At 35.3% G+C, this 27097-nt stretch overlaps 1 protein-coding gene across 1 annotated transcript; it reads left to right on the top strand.

The window, feature by feature from the left end:
• Positions 1 to 223: 223 nt before the first annotated feature.
• On the top strand, positions 224 to 25663 carry LOC140153132 (N-acetylated-alpha-linked acidic dipeptidase 2-like). Its single transcript, XM_072175773.1, has 17 exons — positions 224 to 492; positions 3669 to 3825; positions 4634 to 4762; positions 5775 to 5903; positions 6102 to 6291; positions 7234 to 7324; positions 8501 to 8596; positions 15834 to 15919; positions 16544 to 16663; positions 17587 to 17669; positions 19139 to 19270; positions 20235 to 20323; positions 22136 to 22226; positions 22993 to 23245; positions 24176 to 24257; positions 24504 to 24596; positions 25391 to 25663. The coding sequence occupies exons 1-17, from the start codon at positions 305 to 307 to the stop codon at positions 25584 to 25586; spliced, it is 2205 nt and encodes a 734-aa protein (XP_072031874.1). The 5' UTR covers positions 224 to 304; the 3' UTR covers positions 25587 to 25663.
• The last annotated feature ends 1434 nt before the right edge of the window (positions 25664 to 27097 follow it).

The raw sequence follows: 27097 nt of genomic DNA, 5'->3' as shown, positions 1-27097 counted from the left end.
TGGCCATTTCTTATAGTTGCAAATGTAATATAACACCCTCTCTGCAAGATAATAATCCCTGTGTTTGACACTCTTTAACAGTTTAAACTCTACGTAAATGGCAAATAATGTTATCTGTTGACCCTGATCAAACTGGTGTTATCAAAAGGGCAACATCTGTGCTTCACAGTGTGTAACATGCGATAAATAAATAAGTATCAATTCCAAGTGATACTTTGAATAGGTATGGAATAGGTACAGTAGTGGCCCGGGAACAGTGGGTTCAGTTTGGAATCAAGAAGTGAAAACTTTGCTTTTAATAATCATGACTTCAAAGGTTGTTGTTGTAATTGCTGCAACATCAGTCGCGCTTTTTGCATTCGCCATCGGTATTATTATTGGCTTCTTTTCGGCACCATCCCCGAGATGCCAGGGAGTTGTTAGGGAATCTACGGGAACATCCAACAGACTAATTAATTCAATCAGCGCGTCCAATATAGAAGAAAATTTAAAGTAAGTATACTTGAATTTGTCGAAAGGAAGTTTATTTTACGATTTTAATAATTTTATTTTATGTTGGGTAATACCCATCAACAAGTATAAACTACTTGTTGAATTTATTAAATCATAATATCACAGTGTATGCATTGTGTATATTGTAGGTGATGGATATACTGTGGGTATATTAAACCATTAGAGAGCTTGCGATTTCCAAACGTAGACATCGGACGTACGTTGATCTATTCAAAACCACTCTCCTGTATCGAAGCGAGGTCACGTATTTAGCTATTTTTTAAGATATTCCACGTGCGAAATCGACGTAGATACATCGTTGAAAATGCATAAAATTTGTCCATTTCACAATATGTTAAAGACAGTCAAAGATAATGAACATACGACGGAAAGTCTAATTATTATTATGATCCTTTTTGTTTGTAACAAATCATTATAATAAAGGTACAGCGATGTGTTAAAAATGGACTAAATTTAAACGCAATATTCATACGCAGAGATTGTCTATTGAAATTTGTGTGATACCTTGCGTATAAAACATTAGCTTGCGATTTGACATTTTGGACTCAACGTAGCATTAAAACGTACGTTCCTCCATGGTTCCTCGTGGAAATAGGCTGATTTTACCTCGAGTCTAGGTAAAAGAAACGTAGAGAACGAGTGTTTCTCTACGAATGTTATAATCAAAATATCATGTGTTTTTGTACAGCTGAGGGGTGGTGCAATAACTTTGTGTATCCCCGAGGTGGTGAAGTATTATAGGGGGTGGGGGGGGGGGGGAAAGATTGGTTGGCAGGTCAAAAGAGGGGGGGGGGGCAAGCATTTTTTGCAGGTCGAAAGTTGGGTGGGGAGGGCAAGGAAATTTTGGCTCAGATATTTTAGGAACATTAGGAACGCGTTCAAATATGCAAAATTCCTGATCGGTTATTTATGTATTTATTTATTTATATATATTTATTTATTTATTTATTTATTTATTTATTTATTTATTTATTTATTTATTTATTTATTCATTCATTCATTGAACCATAGATGTCAAAGAAAGGATGTTCACTTGCACCTATAAGATTAGTATTTTTGAAAAGAGCTGTATTGTATTCATGTTTGCAGAGATACACAGGTAATTAGTGCAATCTGCTTGTGTTGGCATGGTTGGGCGATCTATTCAAACATTGTATTCATCTATTGCGATTATTACGTCACTTCTTAACTTATAGAGGCCCTGCATTCTTTTATCGATTGGCTCCAAACAAAGGATTTGAACCGGTGTCCTTCATCGTAGTTATGGCGGAGTGCAGTTCAACAAAAGCATGATTGCAATCAACCACGACATTTCGGCTCACACACATAAGAAATGCACTACGATAAAATAGGTTGATGAAAACAGTGCAACAGAGCATTAATGCCCAAAATTGAAAAGCTGTATAATTTATAAACAATATACACTACACATAAAAAATACTACTACAAGGGATTTTCAACATGCACAGTTTTGTCCTTATATCACTTTTGGGTTTATAACAAAATGTTTTTAAGCCTCTATCGTGATTGGCAGCTGCATAAGACATCTCTTTGATAGCTGATAATGCCCATCTATTCACCAAGTGGCTATTAACTGATGAGCACTGTCATTATGCTAATATGAAATCATTGTTTATCAACAAAGGCGAGGACTCATCTGTCGATATGCTCAAACAAACCGCTACACTGTTCAATGGCTTTCTTGTACTATATGAAATATGGTGGGCGATTTGAAATGCACGTGCCCTGACCAAACTACGATGCCTACGCACACTGCAGGGCAAAGAACAATGGAAATTGTCATAATTCGCGCGCATACTGCCGGACAATGACGTCACATGTCAAGTGGTCTATACCCGATCAATGTTGGAGTTGCCTATAGCCTATATGTTTAAAATTCAATATGGCTACCGAACTGTCATGTGGTCCAGTGGATTAATACGCTGGACTTCTGTATTCTGTATGTAGCAGCGGCGTGGGTTCGAGGCCCACCTGTGCCGAACTGAAATTCCATTTAAAAAAAAATTTAATATTAGGGAAATGAGACTGGGCGAATTTATGTATGACGTAGAGAGGATTAAGATCCCTTTATTGATCCCTGCCCCCCACCGACTACCCCGGGCTGATTTCATGCAAAACAAATCACCAGATAACTGGCTATAGGACATAGCGCCACAACACGAGCGTTGGTAAAGTATGTGGCCTCACTGCAATACATAGCTACGTAAAAACGTACGTGTTAACGTACGTAAAAACGTACGTCCTACGTCTACGTTTGGAAAATCGCAATCTCTCTATTGTGTAGGGGTGAGTTGACATGTGTTTACATTTGATACGTCCTCTGTTGATCTGAGATCATAACTGCCAGGCAAAAACACTATAGTTTACATGGAAGAAGTTGATTTTTTCAGTAACTTTGGTTTCAAAGCAAATACTACTAAAAATGTTATCAAACTTGTTTACAAATGCATCAAATGCTATATATATATATATATATATATAGTGTGAGAAATTTGGTCTTGGCTTTTTTACGACTTGGTTCATCCATTCGTGAAATATTATATAGGCGTAAGAAATTTGAACAGACGACAACGTAGCTGTGTAACATTAACTTTTATTCCGAGCTTTCGCCCTCAGGGCTTCATCAAGGCATAGGCAAACTGTTAAATGAATAAACAGAGAGAGGATACATAAATGCCAGGCAATAAATCCCTACATTACAAGAAATATTATACAATCAAAAACCTGAGCAGACCAGAAACAATGTTCATGTACAAAGATTATACAGAAAAGGGATTATATTATTATTACAAACTGATGATAGCAAAAAATTGCAAAATTATGATGCTATATTGTAAACAATAAAAAACATTATGTTTTTTATTGTTGACTCTAAAGCACGAATTTTACTGTAGAGACCTATGTAGGGGATTTAACAACCTCCGCCCCCTCAATGTTCAGCGGTATGTATTAATGGTAAGGTGGCCGGTTAAATGTTTTATTATTAAAATGAGCGCAAAAGATGGATCTAAGATTAGCTTATTATAAGTCATTTTTGTGTAAAATAAACATACCGGATGAAAAAAAAATCGAGGATTATTGTTTTCGCATAAATTATAGATATTAAGTATTTTTAATTTACATCTGATATGTAGGTATTTCACAAGTGTTCCACACATCGGAGGAAGCCCAAGAGAAAAATCTAATGCTGAATATATAAGAGATACATGGCTGGAACAAGGACTAGACTCTGCCAAATTAATACCATATGATGTATTACTGAGTTATCCTAACCCAGATATTCCCAACAAAGTAAGTCTAGGTATAATGTTATAAAAGGCGGGTGGGGAGCATGACCCAGCTGTGTTTGCACTCAAATATTGAGATTGATAAAGCTGACACACAAGAATAATGGAATGGTTAATATAAACGAGATCTCAAGGCTTGATATAAGGGGTGTCATTTCTGCCTACATGTGCAACTTTGATATTTTATTATTGGCCGTAACTCAAGGACGGCAAGACTTACGGAAATATAAATGCGATTATTGGCTTCCTTGACCCATTTCCTACAAGATCAATGTATTAATATCAAAACAAATATTTATGTCGAATGGCACAAACTGAAAGAATATGGATCCTGCTATCCCATTTGCATTAAATAGATGTTGATGCATACCTCGTATACTATGACATGTTTTTGATACAAAAAGCGCGTTATTTTGGACTGCTAAAACTTTAAATTGTTCATGCGATGTTAATTGAGTTTAACTGGCAATGATCTATGACAAGCAAATCATTATCTTTTGTAGATGTGACATAAGATCCGTCATGAGCGTTTGAAGTAACTTTACCATGTTAAGGTCTACGGCCGGAACGTTGTTCGAAAATAATGCACCAATTACGTCACAAAGTTTGGTAGAATTGTGCCTATAATACTGACACAGCTTTTCCCTGTTGCAGTTAGAATGTGCGAAAAAAGGCACCTGCATTACATTTATTATTATTTTTTGTTTCATGCAGTTGGCAGTATCTTGAATTTGTCTTGAATTTAGACCAGTACTTAATGATTAGTACTTAAAGTGAACACCTTTTTGGCATAATGTTTTTGATTTATACAGATATCAATTATGGAAGATGGCAACGAGATATACCACACTGCTTTGGAAGAGGAGATTCTTCGAGAGGAAGATCGTCATCCTGACGTGGTACCTCCATTCAATGCATACTCTGTTGCCGGACAGCCAGAGGTATTTTGACAACAAATTTTAAATATGTGTCGCTTTTTGTATTGTATATGCTACACTGTTATATATCCATAAAACATGTTAAAGAATCAAATCCAATTATATTAAGAAACTGCAACTCGATATTCATAGCATGAAGAGATCGGGGATTTGCCATTTGGTCTAATACCATTTGGTCTAACATCCATTTCATCTACATCCATTTCGTCTAAACCCATTAGGTCTATATCCACTATGTCCAATAATCATTTGGTCCTTTAACCATTTTGGTTTGATAACCATTTGGTCCGATAACCATTTAGTCTAATAACCAATAAGTCTAAAACCATTTAGTCTAACAACCATGTAGTCTAATACCCATTTGGTCTATAACCAATAGGTCTAATAGGCGTTTGGTCTAATACTCATTTGGTCTACACACCATTTAGTCTTACAAGCATTTAGTTTATTAATAAATAGACGAAATGGTATTAGACAAACTGGTTATTAGACCATACAAGTAGTAGAACTAACGGTTATTAGACCAAACGGTTATTAGACCAAATGGTTATTAAAGAAATATTAGACCAAATGGTTATTAGACTATATGGTTAGTAGATATACCGGTTATTAGACCAAACAATATTAGACTAAATGGACATTAGACTATATGATTATTAGACTAAGTGCCAATTAGCCTTTCTGGTAATAGACCAATTGAATATAGACTAAACGGGAATTAGACCAAATGGTATTAGACCAAATGGCAATAGACCAAGAGATCTATAACCACTTAATGGTAATGAAATGGTGTTTAACCTAAATGTACTTAAAAGAACAATCGTTCGAATTATTTTCGCCGTCTATAAATAAATTTTTGTCGATGATGATATCCTAGACATGATATGTTGAGAGTTTATTAGACTGAATTAAAACTAATAAAAAAACTAATTAACAAGTATAGAGAAATAATTGGAGCAATGGAAGCATGAATATTATTGCTAATGGCAAGTACATTCACTTCTTTGTCACGCAGGGTGATTTGGTTTACGCTAATTATGCCCGAGTGGAAGACTTCGAGTATTTGGAAGACAATTATCCCGAAATAAACCTGACTGGTACCATCATTATCGCTAGATACGGAAAGATATTCAGAGGAAACAAGGTATAGCTATTTACTCGAGTAATTACCGTCAAAACATAAATTATAACTTAATGAAACTAAGAAGTGATAGTCGCACATTGATTTTGTTACAAAATGCATAAGATTTAGTGATGTACGTTATTTTTCGCTGTTGTTCAATTCCTTATAAAAGCATGACACGTTTTGATTACCATACACCTCATCATGCCCTCTTCATAGGCACTCCACGCACAAGCTGCCGGAGCAAAGGGTTTAATATTGTATTCAGATCCAGCAGATTATGCCGTTGACGGTGACATTTCCTTGTATCCAGATGGCTGGTGGCTACCGGAAACTGGATGTCAACGTGGTAACATATGGGTGAGCGACGCTAAAGGAGATCCGTTGACTCCTGGATTCCCTGCGAATGGTAAGACGAGCTTTGATTCAGTATAGACCTTTTCAAAAGCTTTCAAACCTATTCATTCCGATTAATCCCAAAGCAGGAAATTTCCCCGAAAGCACGCGCAGAAAAAAGGAAGTACCTCTTCAGCATCATGCGAAGTTCCAATCTGTAACAGGCATAACCACAACAAACTTTCGCACAGTCAATTATGGATGAGAGAGGTACTTTTGCCAAGGATAATCAATGCGCATTCAAGCTCACATTCACTCTAAACCTTGGTTTCTGAATACGGAAAGTACGCACGTAAACCATACAGTCATGTAATGTAACATGTCATTTCATGTTTGTCGTTTGTACGCTTTATTAAAAAAATTTACGCTTATTCCAAAAATTATTCCAAAAAAGCTTATTCCAGAATTTGAATATCAGAAAAAATATTATATTATGGGATATGAAAATTAATTATAAGAAGTTAATGGAGTGAACGAGTCGGTCGTGTGCTGTAAGAGAAAAACAATGTATTTGCATGCATAAACTATATCAGACACACTACACAAGGCGAGAAATTGTAAATATATTGCAATTGTTTTTCATTGTCTAAGCATAATTGCTTAGACACGGTAGTCAGGTAGTGAAGAACGATGGGCCAATAGTGACAATCTTCAAATGCGTTAAGTTTGTTCATATCCATAACATATTAAAAAAGAGTACTAATATCAACTACTGTTTATCAATCAGTAACTGATGTTTGTAAATTTATCTACCTATGATATAAAGTTCAAGTACCATTAAATGACATATGTACACAATCAATGATAGCAAATAAAGATAGCAGGCGACATTTGTAATCAAATAATAATTATCTTAAGATAACAGATGAAATCTTTAATTTTTAATGTTTTTGATGGAAATTGTTATTTTCTATATTAAATGTATGGATAATTCTGACCAATTCTTTAATTTCAGCTTATGCATACCGGATGAATGATACCGACACACCCTTACCAAAAATCCCAGTACATCCAATAGGCTACGGTGATGCACGACGCCTTTTGAGGTATTAAGTTCTTACAGAAGTGGGAAGAGTATTATACCTTGTAATCTAGAAGAACACTTATCGTAGATAATTTCATAACTTTTGTAGTTTGGGCAAACTGACATATAATAATTTGAGAGAGCGAAATAATCATGACTAATGGTGAGATCGCATACCACTGCACTACCTGAGTTCGCAATTGGTACTCGGGTATCTTACGTACTTCCATTCAAGAAAAATACAGCACTCATTTTTTCGGATTTAAAAAATATTATCCTGTTTTAGTTAGTTCTAACTGGCAACAGAATTCAAATTTTAATATTTTTGCAATTTGAGGAAAATTTTTTGGCACAAGTCTAAGCATTCGAAAAGCTTGAGTATATGATAAGAGTTAGCTCACAATTGTAATATTTTATGTTATATTTGCTAATTGGTTATGAAAAAGATTAGAAAATGTGTTTTTCAAAAATTAGAATGCATAACTTGAAAGTAGTCTTTGTTCAAGTCTTTGGGCTTGATTGTCACAGAATACGAAAAATGACGAAAATGTTTTTGGCCCTTATTTCCAAAAATTGACCAAATATTGAAATTGTTCTTTCATTGTCAGTTAGGACTAACTAAAGGATTAGGATTTAGCTATGTTTCATTTGGCAAAACAGGATAATATTTTTTAATCCAAAAAAAATAGTGCTGTATTTTTCTGGAATGGGGAGCAGGGCCGGATTTACCATTGGACCAGATGGGCCCGGGCCCAGGGCCCCCAAATTTTGTGGGCCCCAAATTTGCCCTGTGCATCTTCCTTTGGACCAAAATAGGGTAAAATCGCCAATTTTTTTGCGCGCTTCGATCGCGCGCACTGACCAGTTATACCAGTTATATAGCAAAATTCGCCTTCATGTGGGGCTAAAATAGTCTGAAATTGGACATTTTTGCGCACTTTCTGGCCCTGATGGGGAGTAGTCATGATTGCCTAGTCATTCACTGACATAGCGGCATTTATTTGAATAATGAAGACAATGCGATACCCAATTAATATGCGAGGGTCAGAAATGAACAATGCAAGCCCAAGAAAATTTATTTATGTTACTTCATGAAGCTCGAGCATAAAGTATTTATAAGCATGTTTTATCGTAGGGATCTACCCTTAATTCAGTATATTATTTATCATTAATATTTATACATTATATTTTATCTTAGCGAAATGAAGGGACCAGAGGTATCGGAAGCTGATGGGTGGAAAGGTAATCTGAATGTAACATATCGTATCGGCCCTGGGTTTACAGATCCACAAAGGTAAACAATACATTCTCCTTAAAAGATTATCTTTTACATAATTGACTTTTAACGCTGATTTGATACATAACATATATGATATTAACGTATGGCTCTTTTACGTTTAAAGCAGTTCCTCTTGACAGCTTTGTTTCCCAAAGGAATTATTTCCCTGGCCCTGAGTGACCAGTTTACTTGTTTGTTACAGCCAGTTATATGTCATCAGCTGACAATGTTCACTCCCGCTTTCTAGCTAGTGACTTTCGCTTGAGGCAATTGGTTGTCAAATGTCGACAGTTGGTAACAGGTGTCATGCTGGAAGTATTCTTGGCCATGATATGGTTGAAAGCATTATCATCCCATTTGCATCCCCAACTTTGGTAAAATAGGACCGATTGCTTTAGGAGTTAGTAACGTAATGACATTTTATTTCACAATGTGCGCAATACAGCATACTCAGCCCGTGTATTAGTCGGGCTCTCATTCACGCGCGGATGGGAAATAGTGTTCACTTTATGTTTGATACGGTTTCTAGACTGAAATTTTGCGTAGAACACGCTCCCATAGTCCACTTTAATTAAAAATGTGCCCAAAGTGGGTCCGGGGGGTGCCCCTACAATGGGGGTCAAAATTACTAAAAATGTATTATAAGGCCAATGGTGGTGATTTTGGTGTCTGAATATATGTTTATGGACATGAGAAAGTCATTTTGACAGTTTACGAAACCTAAAATGGCGTCCTTATGTTCCAAAATTCAAAATGGCGGCCAAAATGGTGAATTTTAGCCAAACTTATTTGAACGGCTTTTTCAGGCCGATGGTGGTGATTTGAGTGTCTATGAATATGTCTGTGGACATGAAAAAGTTATTTACATAGTTTATTAAAATCCAAAATGGCTGCCTTATACAAAAAAATTCAAAATGGCCGCCAAAATGCCGAACATTATTCAAACTTATTTGAACGGCGCTCTCGGGCCGATGGTCGTGATTTGGGTGTAGGTATATGTTTGCGGACATGAAACAGTCATTTACATTGCTTATAAAAATCCAAAATGGCTGCCCTATGCCCCAAAATTCAAAAGGGCGGTCAAAATATCGAATATCAGTCTATATCATTCGGAACGGCATTCTCAGGCCGATGGTGGTGATTTTGTGGTGTCCAGTTATATGTTTGGGGACATGAAAAAGACATTCGGCTAGTTTACAAAATCCAAAAAAAGTTGCCATATGGTCCAAAATTGAAAATGGCGGCTAAAATAGTGAATTTTAGTAAAAATTACTTGAAAGATATTCTTAGGCCGATGGTAGCGATATTGGTGTCCAGGTATATGTTTGTGACATATAGGCCCCTATAGTGTACATGACCAAGTCATTTAGATGATGAAATCTTAAATGGCTGCCCTATGTTAAAAAATTCAAGTGGAGGTCAAAATTGCAAATTTTATATTGATTTCACATAATTATCATATAGACCATAGACTCTAGATGTTTTGTTTTTTTGGTTTTAAATCTAAGGTCCCGGGTCACAATATAATCACTTGTAATTGGTACATAGATCCCCAAATTATTCAAAATGGCGCCATTAACCAAATAATCAGATTTGATGTCCATTGATCTATTATGATTTAAAAAGGTGGCCAACTGTTGTACAGCCCGTAAAAGGTAAACGATTTCTATCTTTAAACCGGGGTATTTGAAGATCGGCCATAATATGAAACATAATAATCATTATAACGCAATTAAGGAAAGTGATTAATCCTAGAACTACACAGGGGGTTGTACCACCCCTAAGGTTTTTCATGCGCCATAAAAAAACACGCGTCTTTACGCCCAAACGACTTAAACTAATCGTAGATCCATCTTGTACGCTCTTTTAAGTGATACAATTTTTACCCCAGCACCTTACCAGGGGTATGACCGACCATCAAAGATGATTGACCATAGAGGGGGGGGGGGGTGAGGCTCACCATAGGTTTCTACAGTAAATACAGTTTCATTTCACTCTATATATTGACTTTTTACTTGTTAGTTAGGTTGAAATAGTCATTTTCCTTTATATTTAGGAGACAATTCGGTGAAAATCGCATTTTCGTAGAAATTTTTGAAGATCAATTTTGCCTATACTTTTGTGAATAACCAGAATTGAATACATAAATACAAGACCCACCCAAGTCCATCGAAAATGATTTTGAAAAAACTAAAAAACAAATGTGTATCATACATGCCGGTTATATGCCATTTTGGATTCCACATGCTAATAGACCCACGTAGAGGGTTGATTTGGATTCAACTTTTATACATATGATAGGCCTATGTACTATGTATAAGCAACACATTTCCATGCTTAACTCAATTTGGCCAAAGTATGGACTTGGGTGGGTGCATTCATATTATTCAATTTTGCAAGGATGTGCTGACATTATGACGTCATAGCGATATTATGTGGGGAATGTTTGTACTTCTTTTGGTATCACCGGATAGACGAGACCCATAGCTATACATTGGTACCTAATACAATTGAAAATTAGGGGCAACGCCCCCCCCCCCTCTTCGTAGTCAGTGGTACAAAATATGGCTCAGCAGTTCTCAGTAGTATATAGCGACTCACTGCGACTGTTCCTTGGAGTCAGTAGGTAACTGCGAAAGCTGGATTTGTTAGAAAGCAATCACATTCGCTTGTTTGGTAATAATATTGACCAAGACCTGATACCCTTGTGATAAAGGCGAGTGTCTACTGAGCAAGGATAGATGATAAACAATAATTTCCACTTTTAGCACATTAATTTCACTCATAACAGATCAAAAGTGGAAACGTAAGTTTAACCCTAGAACTACTGAGTCATATTTTGTAATACAGACTACAAAGGGATGGGGTGTTGCACCCCCCCCCCCCCAAAAAATTCAATTACAAACGTCATATGCCGTTATATTTGGTACCAAAGTATAGCTATAGGTCTACTCTCTCCAGTGATCCCAAAAAAGTCCACATTCCCCACATAATATCGCTATGACGTCATAATGCGAGCACACCCTTGTAAAATTTGGAAATTTTGGGTATCTACAAAAGTATAGGCAAAATAGATTCGGCCAAAAAATCTACGATCTTAAATCTAAAGTGCGATTTTCACCGAATTTTCTCATAAATATAAAAGGAAATGACTATTTCAACCTAACTAACAAGTAAAAAGTCAATATATCTTGGAATAATTTTACAAGATTGAAATGAAAATCATGATGGGCCTCACCCCCCCGGCCATCTTTGATGGTCGGTCCTACCCCCGGGTAAGGTACTTGGGCAAACATTTTATCACTAAAATGAGCGCAATTGATGGATCTACGATTAGCTTAAGTCGGTTGGACGTACGCGTGTTTTTTTTATGGCGGATGAAAAACCTTTGTGGTGGTACAACCCCCCCTACTTACTTCTAGGGTTTATCACTTTACTTATTGCGTTATAATGATTATTGTATGATGTTTCATATTATGGCCGCCAAGGTCTTCAAGTGCCCAGGTTTAGCATGTTTAGAGATGGAACTAGTTTACATTTTACGGGATATACAACATTTTCAATCGTCTTTGGACTACCCTTTTAAATCATAATAGATCAATGGACATCAAATGTGATAGTGTTGGTTAGTATTGAATTTGGTTAATGACGCCATTTTGAATATTTTGTGCATATATGTTCCATTTATAAGTGATTATATTGTGACACGACGACCTTATATTTAAAACAAAAATTAAGTCCCAGGAGCTGGGGTGTCTATATGATAATTAGATAAAATCAATATGAAATTTGCAATTTTGGCCACCACTTGATTTTTTTTAGCATAGGGCAGCCATTCTAGATTTCATCAACTATCTAAATGACTTGGTCATGTACACTATAGGGGCCTATATGTCACAAACATATACCTATAGACACCAATATCGCTATCCGAGTCATCAGCTTAAGAATACCTTTCAAGTAATTTTTTACTAAAATTCACTATTTTAGCCCCTATTTTGAATTTTGGACCATAGGGCAATTTTATTTTATTTTGTAAACTAGCTGAATGACTTTGTCATGTCCCCCAAACATATAACTTGACACCAAAATCGCCACCATCGACCTGAGAATGCCGTTCAAATGATATAGACTAATATTCGACATTTTGACCGCCATTTTGAAATTTTGGGCATAGGGCAGCCATTTTGGATTTTTATAAATAATATAAATGAATGTTTTATGTTCTCAAACATATACCTACACCCAAATCACGACCATCGGCCCGAGAGTGCCGTTCAAATAAGTTAGAATAATTTTCGGCATTTTGGCGGCCATTTTGATTTTTTTCGTATAAGGCAGCCATTTTGGATTTTGATAAACTATGTAAATAACTGTTTCATGTCCACAGACATATTCATAGACACTCAAATCACCACCATCGGCCTAAAAAAGCCGTTCAAATAAGTTTGGCTAAATTTCACCATTTTGGCCGCCATTTTGAATTTTGGAACATAAGGAAGCCATTTTAGTTTTCGTAAACTGTCTAAATGACTTTCTCATGTCCATAAACATATATTCAGACACCAAAATCACCACCATTGGCCTTATAATACATTTTTAGTAATTTTGACCCCCCCCCCCCTTGTAGGGGCACCCCGGAAAAAGCACTTTGGGCACATTTTTAATTAAAGTGGACTATGGGAGCGTGTTCTACGCAAAATTTCAGTCTAGAAACCGTATCAAACATAAAGTGAACACTATTTCCCATCCGCGCGTGAATGAGAGCCCGACTATATACTTTTGTTGCTAAAAAGCGAAATATTTATAATTTGATAGCTGAAATAATTATCTTTACGATAAAATGCTTAAAAACAAAAGCATACGAATTAAAATTTTATCAGTAGAAGTACAAATTATTGTTGTTTTCCTTGGCTACTCGATGGAAATAGTAAATTATGTATATCGAGTACTAAGTATTAGCAGTAGACTTCGGTTGTATATATAAATGCGCTTTTATAAATGCGCACGTGACCAGATGGCCAGCGCCATATTTGCATTACATCACTGTCAATCACTGAAATGGCGATCATTGAAGGAGTGGCTACAGTTGTGACCTTGTTTCGTGGCTAGCACTGGCAAGGAACATTGGCTGGAGGTTCGATGCTATAAATTTGCAAGGATAAATCATGGATATCAAAGGATCATGATTATTGCACAGCACCCCCCATGTATAAACATAACTAATGTTTATTTATTTATTTTCGGAAATTTCAGGACAATTTTTTTTTGTATTTTCTCAAATTGAAATTTATTTACAGATTTTTGTGATTTTTTGGGGTATTTAAAATTTTTAAAAAATACCAACCGACCGACCGACCCTACTTGAAAGGTCCGTTCGCCTGTAGAACAGGGTTTCTCTCTTTCCCGCCTTACTTATAATTTTATAAATATTATTTGCCCCCCCCCCCCCCTTCCCCCAAAACCACCCTCCCCCTTTTACACTCATAAATTAATTGTTTTTTGCTAACTTTCCCTTCCGTGTAAAGTAAAACTTTATAAGCCGGTTGAATCAAACTGAACAAAATAATTCGTCGTCCGTATTCCATAGTGGCGTATAGTGGGGCGCCGCGAATAAACAACTTTTCGAGAAAATCGGGTTTGAAGAAATGCCAATTTAAAATCGAGTTGTGTAAATCAGACATTCATTATATTTTGTAAATGATGTGAAATTTCTGTAGTAAACTAAATAGATTTTATTGTTATATATTTTTTATTAGAAATAAATACATACTATTGCTGGCAAACTGACAATAAATCTATACGTCACTATGGAAAACGAACAAAACGCAATACCCTAACCTTACGTTAACCGTACGCCACCTCGGTCGCCGTGTAATCCCTATGGCGTTACTTTTCGTCGTTCGTATTCCATAGTGGCGTATAGGTCCGATACGCGTACGCCACTATGACATACGATGTTTTTCATTTTTGCCGATATTTCATAATTATACAATGTGTATAAAAAGTGGCGTATGGTCGATACGCCACTATGAAATACAAAAAATATCACTTTGTAACTATACGCCACATTTAATTAATTAATTACTAATTAATTAGCTAATTATGACTGATGAGACTTAGAAAAATGAAAGAGAACATCATTAAAAACATATGTGCCAATTTTCAAAAAATGACCAAAAATCACTATACGCCACTATGGAATACAGCCTTTTACAATGTAATACCATGACAATAATGCGTATGACGGATCTAACTTACTAGCTGAATAAACCTCAAACCATGCATCACATACGTGATTGTACGTCAAATTGTCATATAACGTATGAGCGTGATGTATAGTATACGAGTCTTCCTCAACATCTTCCAGCCGGGATGATTAGATCATGTACAGTCATCTACGTGTTTATACTCTAAATTGTACGTCAAAGGGTGACAAAGGGTGTACAGATTACCGATTTAGCATGGGGGACACAAAAAGGTGCTTAAAAACACATTTTGAATTTGTTTTTTGTCCATTTGCGAGCGAATGAGTAAGTTAGAGTTGAGGAGGTCGGGCGGGGACATCTAGCCTATTAGTTTGAGAGGGTCATTATGCCGAAAAGGGCTAAAGTTATAGTTTCCTCAATTTACGTTATAATTAGAGTTAAAATTAGGGTCAGAGTTATGTTCATTGGCGGCACTACGGGGGGTACTTATCTTGACTCCCAAATAAATAAATCCATGACCCCTTCCTTCCGAAGAAAATGACAGCCCCTAAGTTCCCTACGTGCAAACATTATCAAATAACATCATCGGCAGCTACCCAGTTCTGACCTTAATGCCAGTAAGAATCACATTTCGTCATCAATATGGCCAATTGCCACGCCCATTTAGCACGGAAATAATGAAATATAACTTTTTAAATCAGCTATATCTAGCTTTTCCGTCATAATTTTTTTTTCCGTAATGGAAAATCCAAATAAAGAGTTTATGTTTCGGGTCAAATTATTTTGCCCTTTGCAATCAATGCCACTATTTTGCAAAGCCAATTTTCCTTGTAACCTGTCATTTTCGCCTATACTTTTGCGTGTGGAATTTGTGCACATCCGGGTGCCTTACATCGTTGAACACGGTATGGCGACTTGTAGATGTCACGTGCGCATTTATATATGCGCATTTATATATATACCCGAAGTCCACTGAGCCATAAAGCGGTAAGAGAATATTCACTATCAGAATTATTTTTAAACATAATTATTAAATTTAATAGGAAAGCAAAGATGAATATATACACTACAAGAGAGATACGCACCACTTATGACGTAATTGGCTATATCAGAGGCGACACAGAACCAGGTAAGATTTGATAAAAGTCAACTACTTTGGTTGACAAACTGCATCATCGTTTTATAGTTTTGGCCTCAATGTTGTAAATCCTATCAGATCTTAATTTTAAACATTCACTCAATATTTATTGTTTCCAACCCAATTGGTGAAAATATATCATTGTTCTCACAGGCCAAAGCAAATTTCAAACAAAGGTCTTTCAGTGTTTACATCCTTCTACAAAATCATGAGCTACATTATTCATGACATAATATTCATTCATTCATTCATTCATTCATTCATTCATTCATTCATTCATTCATTCATTCAATCATTCATTCATTCATTCATTCATTCATTCATTCATTCATTCATTCATTCCACAATTCACATAAAAATAACGAAATACGCATTAAAATATCATTACATTAAGGCCTGAGGTAGCCATCCTCTTTAACAGAAAAGGTACCAAACAGAAAACACATAAAACAACAGCAAAATAACACACACAAAAAACCCCAACAACAAACAGCAACCAAAAAAATACAAAAACAAACAGCAACCAAAAAAAAATAGACATTATATTACATTACCTACATAATGCACTTTTTTAAACATTATTTTTGTAAGCTATCTTAACAATTATGCTTACAGATAGATACGTGGTCCTTGGTAACCATAGAGATGCATGGGTCTACGGGTCCACTGATCCATCAAGCGGAACTGCCACAATAATGGAAGTAGCAAGAGCTTTTGGAGAGCAGGTTAAATCTGGTAATATACGTTTATCTGCCTTTCTACCTTTAGTCCCGACAAGTTCAAGTTACCCGTATGCTCGAAATATAAAATAAAAATTGACCAAAAACTGCTATTTGCATCTTCCTTTTGGTCTGTGTACCTGTGTTAGGCAACAATTATCTTCCTTTTACTTTTCCAGTAAAGAAAATCTGGTAGCAGGTCGGCAAAAGGATATTGCCGTTTGGTGCCCCTTGACAATATTGTCCGGGACGCCACTGAACCCGCAATCCTTGTAAAAATTTGTTGGGCCATGAAAATCTTCGGTGTCAAGCCTAAATCTTTTCCTAACATCCCAACCCTCTCCCCACCAGTCATGTGAATGAACTAGGCGCGAGTGAACAAAAAAGTAGGATTCATCATTGAGTGTGTGGGGGTGGGGTGATTTACAGTATCATATCAAAAATGGTATCCCAACACTTTTGAAATTTTTACCACCATTGTTTAGATTATAATACTTCTGAAGCAATCGTTCCTAAGACACATTTTAATTATTATATATCCGTAAATGTTAATTTTTACAATTTATTTTTATTAACCAACCAATAAGTAGTTGAAAGTGTTTCTCATCTAAGAGTAAAACAACCTTGATACAGTTCAAATCTTAATACATATATCACTCTTTATCAACCAGCAAATAATTTGCTTAACCATGAATACAATGCTGAGAAATGGAATGCTGAGAAAGTTGGGCCGCAACGTGGAAGGCAGATTCTTTGTAGTATCTTTCAAGTGTTTCATTTATTAATGACGTCATTTCATAAATTAACGTGTTGTAATATTAGTTTGTTGAACTAAATTTGTAACACGGTTTAGGTCTATACTCGGGTGTATTTTCACTGTTTTCATCACTTCCGCTCCCACCATCTCATCTGCCTTTCAATCTATTTCTGATGATCCAGGGTGGCGACCCCGACGGTCAATACTGTTTACTAGCTGGGGCTCAGAGGAATATGGACTACTTGGATCAACAGAATATGTAGAAGTAAGTCACAGCTATTATATCGATGGCGCAGTGGGCGGACATACTGGGCCTGGGCAGAAGGGAGAATGGCCATAGTCATGTTATCGGGCATTCCAACTCCAGTACCGGTACAAACAATTTGCAATCTGTCATTTTTAGAGCTGGTCCAGGTCAGCGTGAACACATTTGCCCTTATTGCCCTGTACATGTACGACACGTATACGCCTCTTAACTTTCCCTGCAAAAAAGATTGATCCCTTTGACAACACACCCATGACAGGCCCCTGCAATGGCTGATTTCCTGCGTAATATACCCGTAATTTACCCGTAACACTCCATCTGATCAGTGTATAATGCATTTAATAGTGTGAGTATAATTGACATCTCTACCTTAACTCATCCTAACTCAAACCACCAGTTAGACATTGATCCATTGAACGTAGATGGCACTGTGCTAAAGAATCATCATGTCATTCGGTATTATAACGAATTTCCCGCCAAAATGTAATGCAAAAAAGAATCATTGTATTTGTATAACTAGCTGTTATGCGTTTTTGCGGTAAATTTTAATTATAATAACTACTTGCTGCTAGAATTGAGAAGTCTTCAACGTGGTGTAATGAATATGATGTTAAAGCATAATATGTTTATCTCTAAAGTTAACAGTGGCATTTATGACCAATTTTAAAAATGCAGTACATGGAATTCGTATTAATTATAATTTTTAAAGCAATTGAATACATGAATACAAAAGCCACCTAAGTCCATGCGAAGTTATTTTGAGAGAAAAACCCGTGTATCATTTTAATTCCTTCAGTTAGATTTACCTGGTCAATATGGTAAGTTTTACGTGCAAATGAGTGGATTAACCTGTATTAGGTATGACGATTAGCATTTCAGGGACTTCGTGGGTTCATTTTAAATTTTGGACTTTTAAAAAAAATCATATACAAAGACAACAATGTTAGAATGAGATTACCACTAGTAAGATAATACAAAATAAAGCACACAGGTATGTATAATGTTGATAAGCATTCTGCCATGTAATATAAACCACACACTTTCCTTTATTAAACCCATTTTTGTTCAAAAGTCATTCTCTAGCAATGAATGTGTTACAAGTGGACTTTTATACATACTGGATTTCAATCAATGTGTTACAAGACTCAAATCATGGAATTGGGTGATTCTTTCATACATGCTATTTTTCACATGCCCAATAGATACAGAGAATGAATTTGAGTTGTTCTTTCATGCATATGACAGGCCTATGTATAGCAACAATTTCCCATGCTTAACTCAATTTGGCCAAAGTATGGACTTAGGTGGCTTTTGTATTCATATATTCAATTTTCCTAAGAACTTGGTGCAGTTGCCCATATTTCACACACAAACATAATGGGAAGAGAATGAATGTAATTTCGATCAAAGGAGAATTTGACAAAATATATTGCAATGTATTTACTTTTATGCTTATTATCTACCAACAGGAATTTCAAAAAATACTAGGGGAGAGAGCTGTTGCATATTTGAACGTAGATGGCGCTGTGTCAGGGAATTACACCATCAGAGTAAAAAGTACGCCACTTTTATATAATGCCATTTATGAAGCCGCAAAACGGGTATGTTGGCATTTTTTCTTTATAAGATTTTATAAAAAATAATAAAAGTAAGGGCTTTTGGAAATGTCTCGGTTACCCAGCAAACACAAAAACGTTTTAAAAACGTTTAAAAAAAGTTATATTTTGGCTTTTGGTTTAGGTAAACACGTTTTAATAACATTAAAATGTCGGGTTATATAAAGGTCATGATAACGTTTTAAAACGTTTTGTATGAAAACACACTACAACAATGTTTTTAAATGTTTTCAAAAATGTTATTGTAAACTATTTTTGCAAACATTTTTGCCAAATATTGTGTCAATACTTAAATAACATTATGTTAAAATATTTGAACCCAGCAAACACAGAAATGTTCTTAAAATGTTTTTTCAAAACCTTTTAATAACATTTAAATGTCGTGTTATATAAAGGTCATGAAAACGTTTTTAAAACGTTATTGAAAATATTTTGGGCAAACATTTTTCGCAAAATCTTTTTCAACCCCAAAATAACATTCTGTTTAGAATGTTTTGTATCAAGTTTTCAAGAATGTTTTTGGAATGTTATTAAAACGTTTTTATACCCTTTATATAACCCGACATTTAAACGTTTTCTGTAAAACATTTTTGTTTGCTGAGCAGTACATTATCAAGAAATGTTTTTTAAGGTTATGAAAACGTTTTATACTCTTAATATACCCTTTATATAACCCGACATTGAAACGTTTTCTGACAACCTTTTATAACCTTTTGCGAATGATGTCGAAAACGTTTTGTGTTTGCTGGGTAGACTCTAGAGATAACAAACCATTTTGGAACCATGTAGCGTATTGTATTGTATTGTATTGCATAATTAGCAGACAACAACCTATGTTATTCCTAATACCAACAAGTTACAAACACAACTTTTTTACAAAATTTTTACACACATATATCGTACATAATCATTCAGAAAGCTTTATATTCTTCTAAATTTGTTCGTGAAGATTCCTGACCCAGAAGATTTGGGAACATCAAAAACACTTTATGACAGCTGGGAAGAGAGACTGAAAACACCCCCTGAACAAAGACCAAGGTAATAATTAACTGTATGAAAGGTGTGTGAAAAGTAAACTATTATACGATCCACAAGTGTTTGGAGTAATCTTTATTTGTGTACAGGTTAATTATTATCAATAGACGGGCTCACTGACTCCACACAATGCAGTTAGGAAGAGATCAATAACATTTAATTATGTTACCCAGATCTGAAAATCGCTTCAATGTATTATGGAATCTATTACAGTATATGACGTGTCAGATCCCTTTCTAGACAATTCTCAGACAATTATTTAAAATAATTGCTTCAGTACGAATTCCGAAAAAATTCTTTATCTTTCGCTGAAAACAGTTTAACAGTTTGTCACAGAGTCAGGAGCAGTATCCCAGCAAACACAAAAACGTTTTAGAAACGTTTTAAATAAGTTATATTTTGGCTTTTGGTTTATGTAAAAACGTTTTAATAACATTAAAATGTCGGGTTATATAAAGGTCATGATAACGTTTTAAAACGTTTTGTATGAAAAAACACACTACAACAATATTTTTAAATGTTTTCAAAAAATGTTATTGTAAACTATTTTTGCAAACATTTTTGCCAAATTTTGTGTCAATACAAAAATAACATTATGTTAAAATATTTGAATCAAGCAAACACAGAAATGTTCTTAAAATGTTTTTTCAAAACCTTTTAATAACATTTAAATGTCGGGTTATATAAAGGTCATGAAAACGTTTTTAAAACGTTATTGAAAATATTTTGGGCAAACATTTTTCGCAAAATGTTTTTTTAACCCCAAAATAACATTCTGTTTAGAATGTTTTGTATCAAGTTTTCAAGAATGTTTTTGGAATGTTATAAAAACGTTTTTATACCCTTTATATAACCCGACATTTAAACGTTTTCTGTAAAACATTTTTGTTTGCTGGGCAGTAGATTATCAAAAGATGTTTTTAAGGTTATGAAAACGTTTTATACTCTTAATATACCCTTTATATAACCCGACATTTAAACGTTTTCTGACAACCTTTTATAACCTTTTGCGAATGATGTCGAAAACGTTTTGTGTTTGCTGGGATATGTGACCCAAATGTTGGATCCGTTACATTAGGCCGTATAAAATTAATGTTTTGGTTCTCGTCCAGAGGATTTTCATGAATTGATGAGGAGGAGGTGTTTTTTTTTTTTTTTTTTTTTTTTTCAATGTAAAATTAGCATTGTCAGTAGTTTTCGGTCTTCTCCAACAGTGCTCGAGGAAACGATGAGGCCCTTTTTTTTTTTTTCAAATGTGAGATTCTGAGGATAAACCCCTAGAGTACCACAAAAAGACTTGGAAGTGATGCTTGTTCTCTAATAAACTTATTTATATGTATGAAGATTTCATAAATCATTCCAAAATCTAAAAAAAATGAAAAATCTAAAAAACAAAAAAATCTGACAAATCCCAGAAATTGAGGAGGGAGGGGACGAGAACCAAAATATTAATTTTACACGGCCTTAGATGTCCTTGTTCAGGCCACTTGCCTCACCAAGATAATTAGTTGTCAGATGTTGACAGTTGGTAACAGGTGTCATGCTGAAAACATTGTTTGACCTTCCCTTTTTTCAGCTGAAACGATGGCAAAATATGACCAATTGATTAAGAGATTTGTAACGTGATGAATCGGGTAGATTGAAAGTGAAATCGTGAATAAATGTAAACAAGACCTCATTATCGTTGTTCAAGACAAATACATTCAAACATAAAATTGCCTTTCCTTTTGAAATGATGAGGATATCATATTCTCTACGAGTTAAGTCACTTAAGTGTTTTCGTTGTATCTTTGTTTACACGTCATTTCTCTACAGGATAGACAACTTGGGAGCAGGCAGTGATTTTGCACCATTCATGTATCGTATTGGTGTACCTGCTGTTGATATGAGATACTCATATGACCCGGTAAGATTTTTTTAAATCAAATTAGTTTGTAATAGGTGGGGAGCTAATAATCATCTAGACACTCTTACGAAAATTGGGTTCTTAATACAGCACAGCGCAAGAATTAAAAGGGTTTTAGGATATTGTAAGAACCTCAAAATAGTGTCTCTGGCATTTACAGAACATATTTCATGCCTAAAATGGTTCTTTCTGGCTCTTGCAGAACTCTGTTTAGTTATATCTAAAACTATTTAAGATGCTACGAACATGAAACCTTATGAACCTTTCTACGAGTATAGCTGGTACATAATAAATATGGACTCATGATCATTCTACACTCTATTATGCTAATTAGCAGGTGATAAAAGTTTGCTATCCAATAAAGTTATATAATAATGATAGATGTTTCTCCCCAAACACCAAAAAAATTCAATTGATGATCGGCTTTTCATCCCAGCTACATAGACTTAAGTACATATCATTAGATTTATTAAGTTTACTTCGAAGACTGTAAAAAAAATGTAATTTTAGTAATTTGCCATGCAATTTGTATTATATCGCGAATTTCAAAAAATCAAAATGATTTGATATGAGAAAGACATTTCTCGTATTCAGAATGCAATTCGACATATCTGATGTGCTCTCATGTCCCACAAAATACTGTGCAAACGTTGCTATCCGATTCTTTAAATGTAGAGGTATATGTTTGCTTCGAGAAAACAGGCGGTTACGCGTTACATGTAACGTAAAATGATCACATACATTTCATTTATATTATCTAATACAGGATTTAGGCATATCAAGCTACCCAGTCTACCATTCCGTTTACGAGACATTCTACTACATGAAATCCTTTTTGGATTACAATTTCTACCGTCACCAAGCTGTTGCACGAATATGGACTGAATTATCACGAGATCTTGCCGACTCAGTTATCCTGCCAATGAATTGTACTGATTACTCTATCAAGATTCATGGGTCGATGGACCTGGTGAAAGACGCATATGAGGACAGAATGAATCAAGAAGGAATCACTTTTGGTATAATGTTTATTGTTGTTTTCTGTGATTGATTTTGTGACCTATGATCAGTGGTGACCCTGACTTTTTGTCAGGGGGCAAAGTGAGCATTACTTTTTACCAGTTCTTATCTGGATATATTTTCAGTCTCAAACTATTTGAAGAAAAAGTTGATACACATTGGGTTCATTATGCGCGGAGCGTGCCAATTTTACACTATCAGTATTGATACCCAAATTAAGGTGTTTACCGAATGTATGCGTATTTAAACATCACTAAGAACAATGAATCTATTTTATTTGAGTTGTCAGGGAGGTAATCGCCCCTCCCCGCACCCGACTCCTTTCGTTAGGCATTATTTTGTTGTGGTATCAAAAAGGCCGGATTTACAATTAGGGCCCCAAATATTGCCCCGTGCATCTTGTTTAGCGCGAAAAATACCATGTTTTAAGCCAAAATAGGGCACAATTGAAAATGTTTGCACGCTTCGCGCACACTGTACCTTCAAATAGTCCCTTCCACTGTCTCTTCCAAATTCACCTTCATTTTGGGCTAAAATTGCCTGAATTTTTCACCCTTTCGCGCGGAAATGTCCTAGTAAAATCGAAACAAAATATGCTCGCCCCCTCTAAATTTCAATGCGCCCGCCGTCACTGTCGAACTTATACGTAAACCAACACTTGGTCACTTAAGTGCACATGCCTTTCCTCACGGTGAGCTTGTGGGCTTCCAAATGCCCCCCCCCCCGGAAAATCTGGCCCTGGATATCAATACAGTATGAAACCGTACATTTGACATTTCTGTACTTTCTCGCACAATATTTACCGTAAGTAAAATTCACACGTGTTATAATATTGGCCTATCCTAAAGGTTCTAAGCATGGACACATAGTTGTAAGTGCCGTTTACAATTTTACTAATTTTGCATAATGTATTGTTTTGATTTTTCTAGCTTACATTGATTCAGCACTGGCCAATTTTTCTGCAGCTGCCAATGAATTACATATTAGAATAAAAGAAGTCAACGTTAACAAGTAAGTCTTTTATATGAAAAATTTGGTTTGCTGGTTACAAAGGTTCAAGTTTTAATAGTACTTTCCCGATTTATGAATAATAACACCAAATACAAGCGACCAAGATCCGGCTGACGACACGGAATGTCCGCGAAAGTTCTCCCGGTTAGCGAAATTAAATATAGTGTAGAAGTTTAATTACACTAATTCAATACAATATTATTCTTGATGTTTTTTTTTGCAATTTCGTTCTATAATTTCTTTCAGCCCTCTAGAGGTCCGTCAACTTAATGATCAATTGATGCAGGTGGAGAGAGCTTTCATCGAACCACTTGGTTTACCTAATAGGAAATTCCTCAGGTAATATACCTCCTATTTTTTACGTGTCATGGGGCCTATCCTCCAACACCTACAAATTCAGTTTTTCCCCTCACACAATACCAAAATGGAATGATCTCCCACCTTCATAACTTGATTTCACAAAGTTTGAGCCTCTTTAAAGCAGGACTCTGTAATATTACGTTTTAATTGTTTCTTTAATTGCCTTTTCTGAGCCGTGTCTTTTGACTACCGGTGTCGGCATTCATGGTTCAGATATTGCCTTTATTCCTAAAAAGGGTTTAGGGCTTGAAGGAACCAAAGTGGCTAACCGTATCTTCCCTTGATACATATAGCACTGATTGTACGTTAAATAACTTTTCCTACTGCCATTTTAGTCGGCCGAGCAGTTTACAGCCACAACTACTATACGGTATGATACATAATGTGTACCCCACCTAATCTCCAACAAGATGTCTGCACAAAGACCAACCAGGGGTGGATCCAGCTTTATGAGGGAGTGTTTAGAGGAGAGATATGCCCGCCTCCTGGTCTTTTGTATCAGGATATATATGTGTAACGCCTAAAATTATTCTACGGATTGTTGTGACGACATCTTTAGTCCCCTTTACCCCAGCACAAGTCATCATACTTTCATATTTTACAAAAATTTGTACCTTTTATCAATTTTTCGTTGTATAAGGAACCGAATGTAAAATACAAAGTTGATAACAACTTACGTTGATAGGATACTGTAGCTTCCACCGACAATTAAACAACACCTGCATGATTATCCTGTGATATAACACACGCTCTCATAATTATTTGGATTTCAGGCATCTCGTATTTGCTCCAAGTAATAATAACTACTACGCTGCCGATGCTTTTCCAGGCATAGTAGATGCAATGTTCAACATCGACGAAGATCCTGACCAAGAAACACGTTGGAGAATCGTGAGGGAACAAATGGCCATTACTGCTTTTGTTATTCAATCTGCTGCCACCACTCTTGCTGATGTACTAAAGTTCTAAAAATGATAAATGCATGCCCGACTGGCGCCCTTTCTTTTTGCATACAACGGTTTGTCTTCATACAGTTAATGACGTCAGAACTTAAACATTAAACGCGCATTTTTTTAATATTCACATTACGGTTGATGAAAAGAGAATATTTAACGAAACTCTGACAAAAGTGCTTCTACAACCAATTTTGTTTTTGTTTTAATAAGATTACCAAGACTGTATAATCACATAATGTGATTTCAATCTATTCTTTTTAGCATAATGACGAAAACAATGTTAAGCTATAACAATAGAGCTAATCCCTCGTATAACTTCATTAAAGTATTTGTAAGAACTGCTTATCCACAATAAACAGTCAGGGCAAATTTCCAGATAAGGAAATATGACCAATCTGTCAACACATTGTCTGATCAGGAAATATCAATTCCATAATAGATTGCAAATAGGCTTACTCAAGTCAAATTTCTAGCTTAAAAATATTTGTAGCAAAAGTAGACAGTAAGTAGAGTACAATCTCTCCAGTATGTTGATGATAATAGTAGCAGACTGTCAAAATAATCATAATTCTACCACACTGTGCTTGCTACCTCAAGCATACTCAAGTATATGTTTTCTTAAATTTGTCATTATTGTGTGTACACAATACACATTTTTTTCAAAATACTTAATTCATATTTTTTCAAATCAAACTACCGGTTATAATCACATTTTGTCAAGACACCTCAATATGAATATAATTTCATGCATAAATCAAGTTCCATCAATTTATCAAGATAGGCATTTGAACACTTAGTGTGTACTAGTAAAATACTACCGTCAATTGTATTTATTTTCCAATAATTCGTTCTATTTTTGAAAGAACACGATATTCTCACCTTTATTTTGTCACCCTCAAGTTTAATCAAATTGTAGACTGATCATTATGCACTAAAAGCAATATTGTAATAATTCCATTAAACATAGATTTTCCTCACAAAAATGTGAGTCTTCACTGTCAAATATGTTCCCTTTTAATTTTGAGCCGAACAATTCAGGTAAAACAAAGAAAATACGCTATTTTATTCCAACACCTATATCGCCAATGCGTGTTAGCAGTTCGTAGATCGTGACTAAGGTCGATCTGCTTCATGTGTTATTAACATCTCGTACGCCATTTACGTAGAGTATTATGAACATCGCGTCCGCGTCGACTAATACTTTCGAACATTTGAATTAAACGACGTTTATTCAAAATCTCAGATAATTTTGTCACACATACTGCTTAAGGGATCGGGAATGAGCGTTTAAGGCGTTTCGACAGTATTTTTTGTGGAACATGAGAGCACATCAGACATATCGAATTGCATTCTGAATACGTAGAATGTCTTTCTGATATCAAATAATTTTAATTTTTGAAATTCACGATACAATACAAATTTTATGACAAATTATTAAAATTTGATATTTTTCACATTTTTGATATATAACAGTACTCGAAGTAAATTTTATAAATCTAATGATATATTCTTAAAGTGTATGTA

This window comes from Amphiura filiformis, chromosome 5 (genome assembly GCF_039555335.1).
Source record: "Amphiura filiformis chromosome 5, Afil_fr2py, whole genome shotgun sequence".
NCBI lineage: Eukaryota > Metazoa > Echinodermata > Ophiuroidea > Amphilepidida > Amphiuridae > Amphiura > Amphiura filiformis.
This window is presented reverse-complemented; position numbering and strand designations above follow the sequence as displayed.

Coding starts and splice junctions, on each gene's coding strand:
- LOC140153132 (XM_072175773.1), top strand. CDS start 305: ATGACTTCAAAGGTTGTTGTTGTAATTGCTGCAACATCAGTCGCGCTT. Junction 3,826..4,633: donor ACCCAGATATTCCCAACAAA/GTAAGTCTAGGT, acceptor TGATTTATACAG/ATATCAATTATGGAAGATGG. Junction 23,246..24,175: donor TCAAGAAGGAATCACTTTTG/GTATAATGTTTA, acceptor TGATTTTTCTAG/CTTACATTGATTCAGCACTG.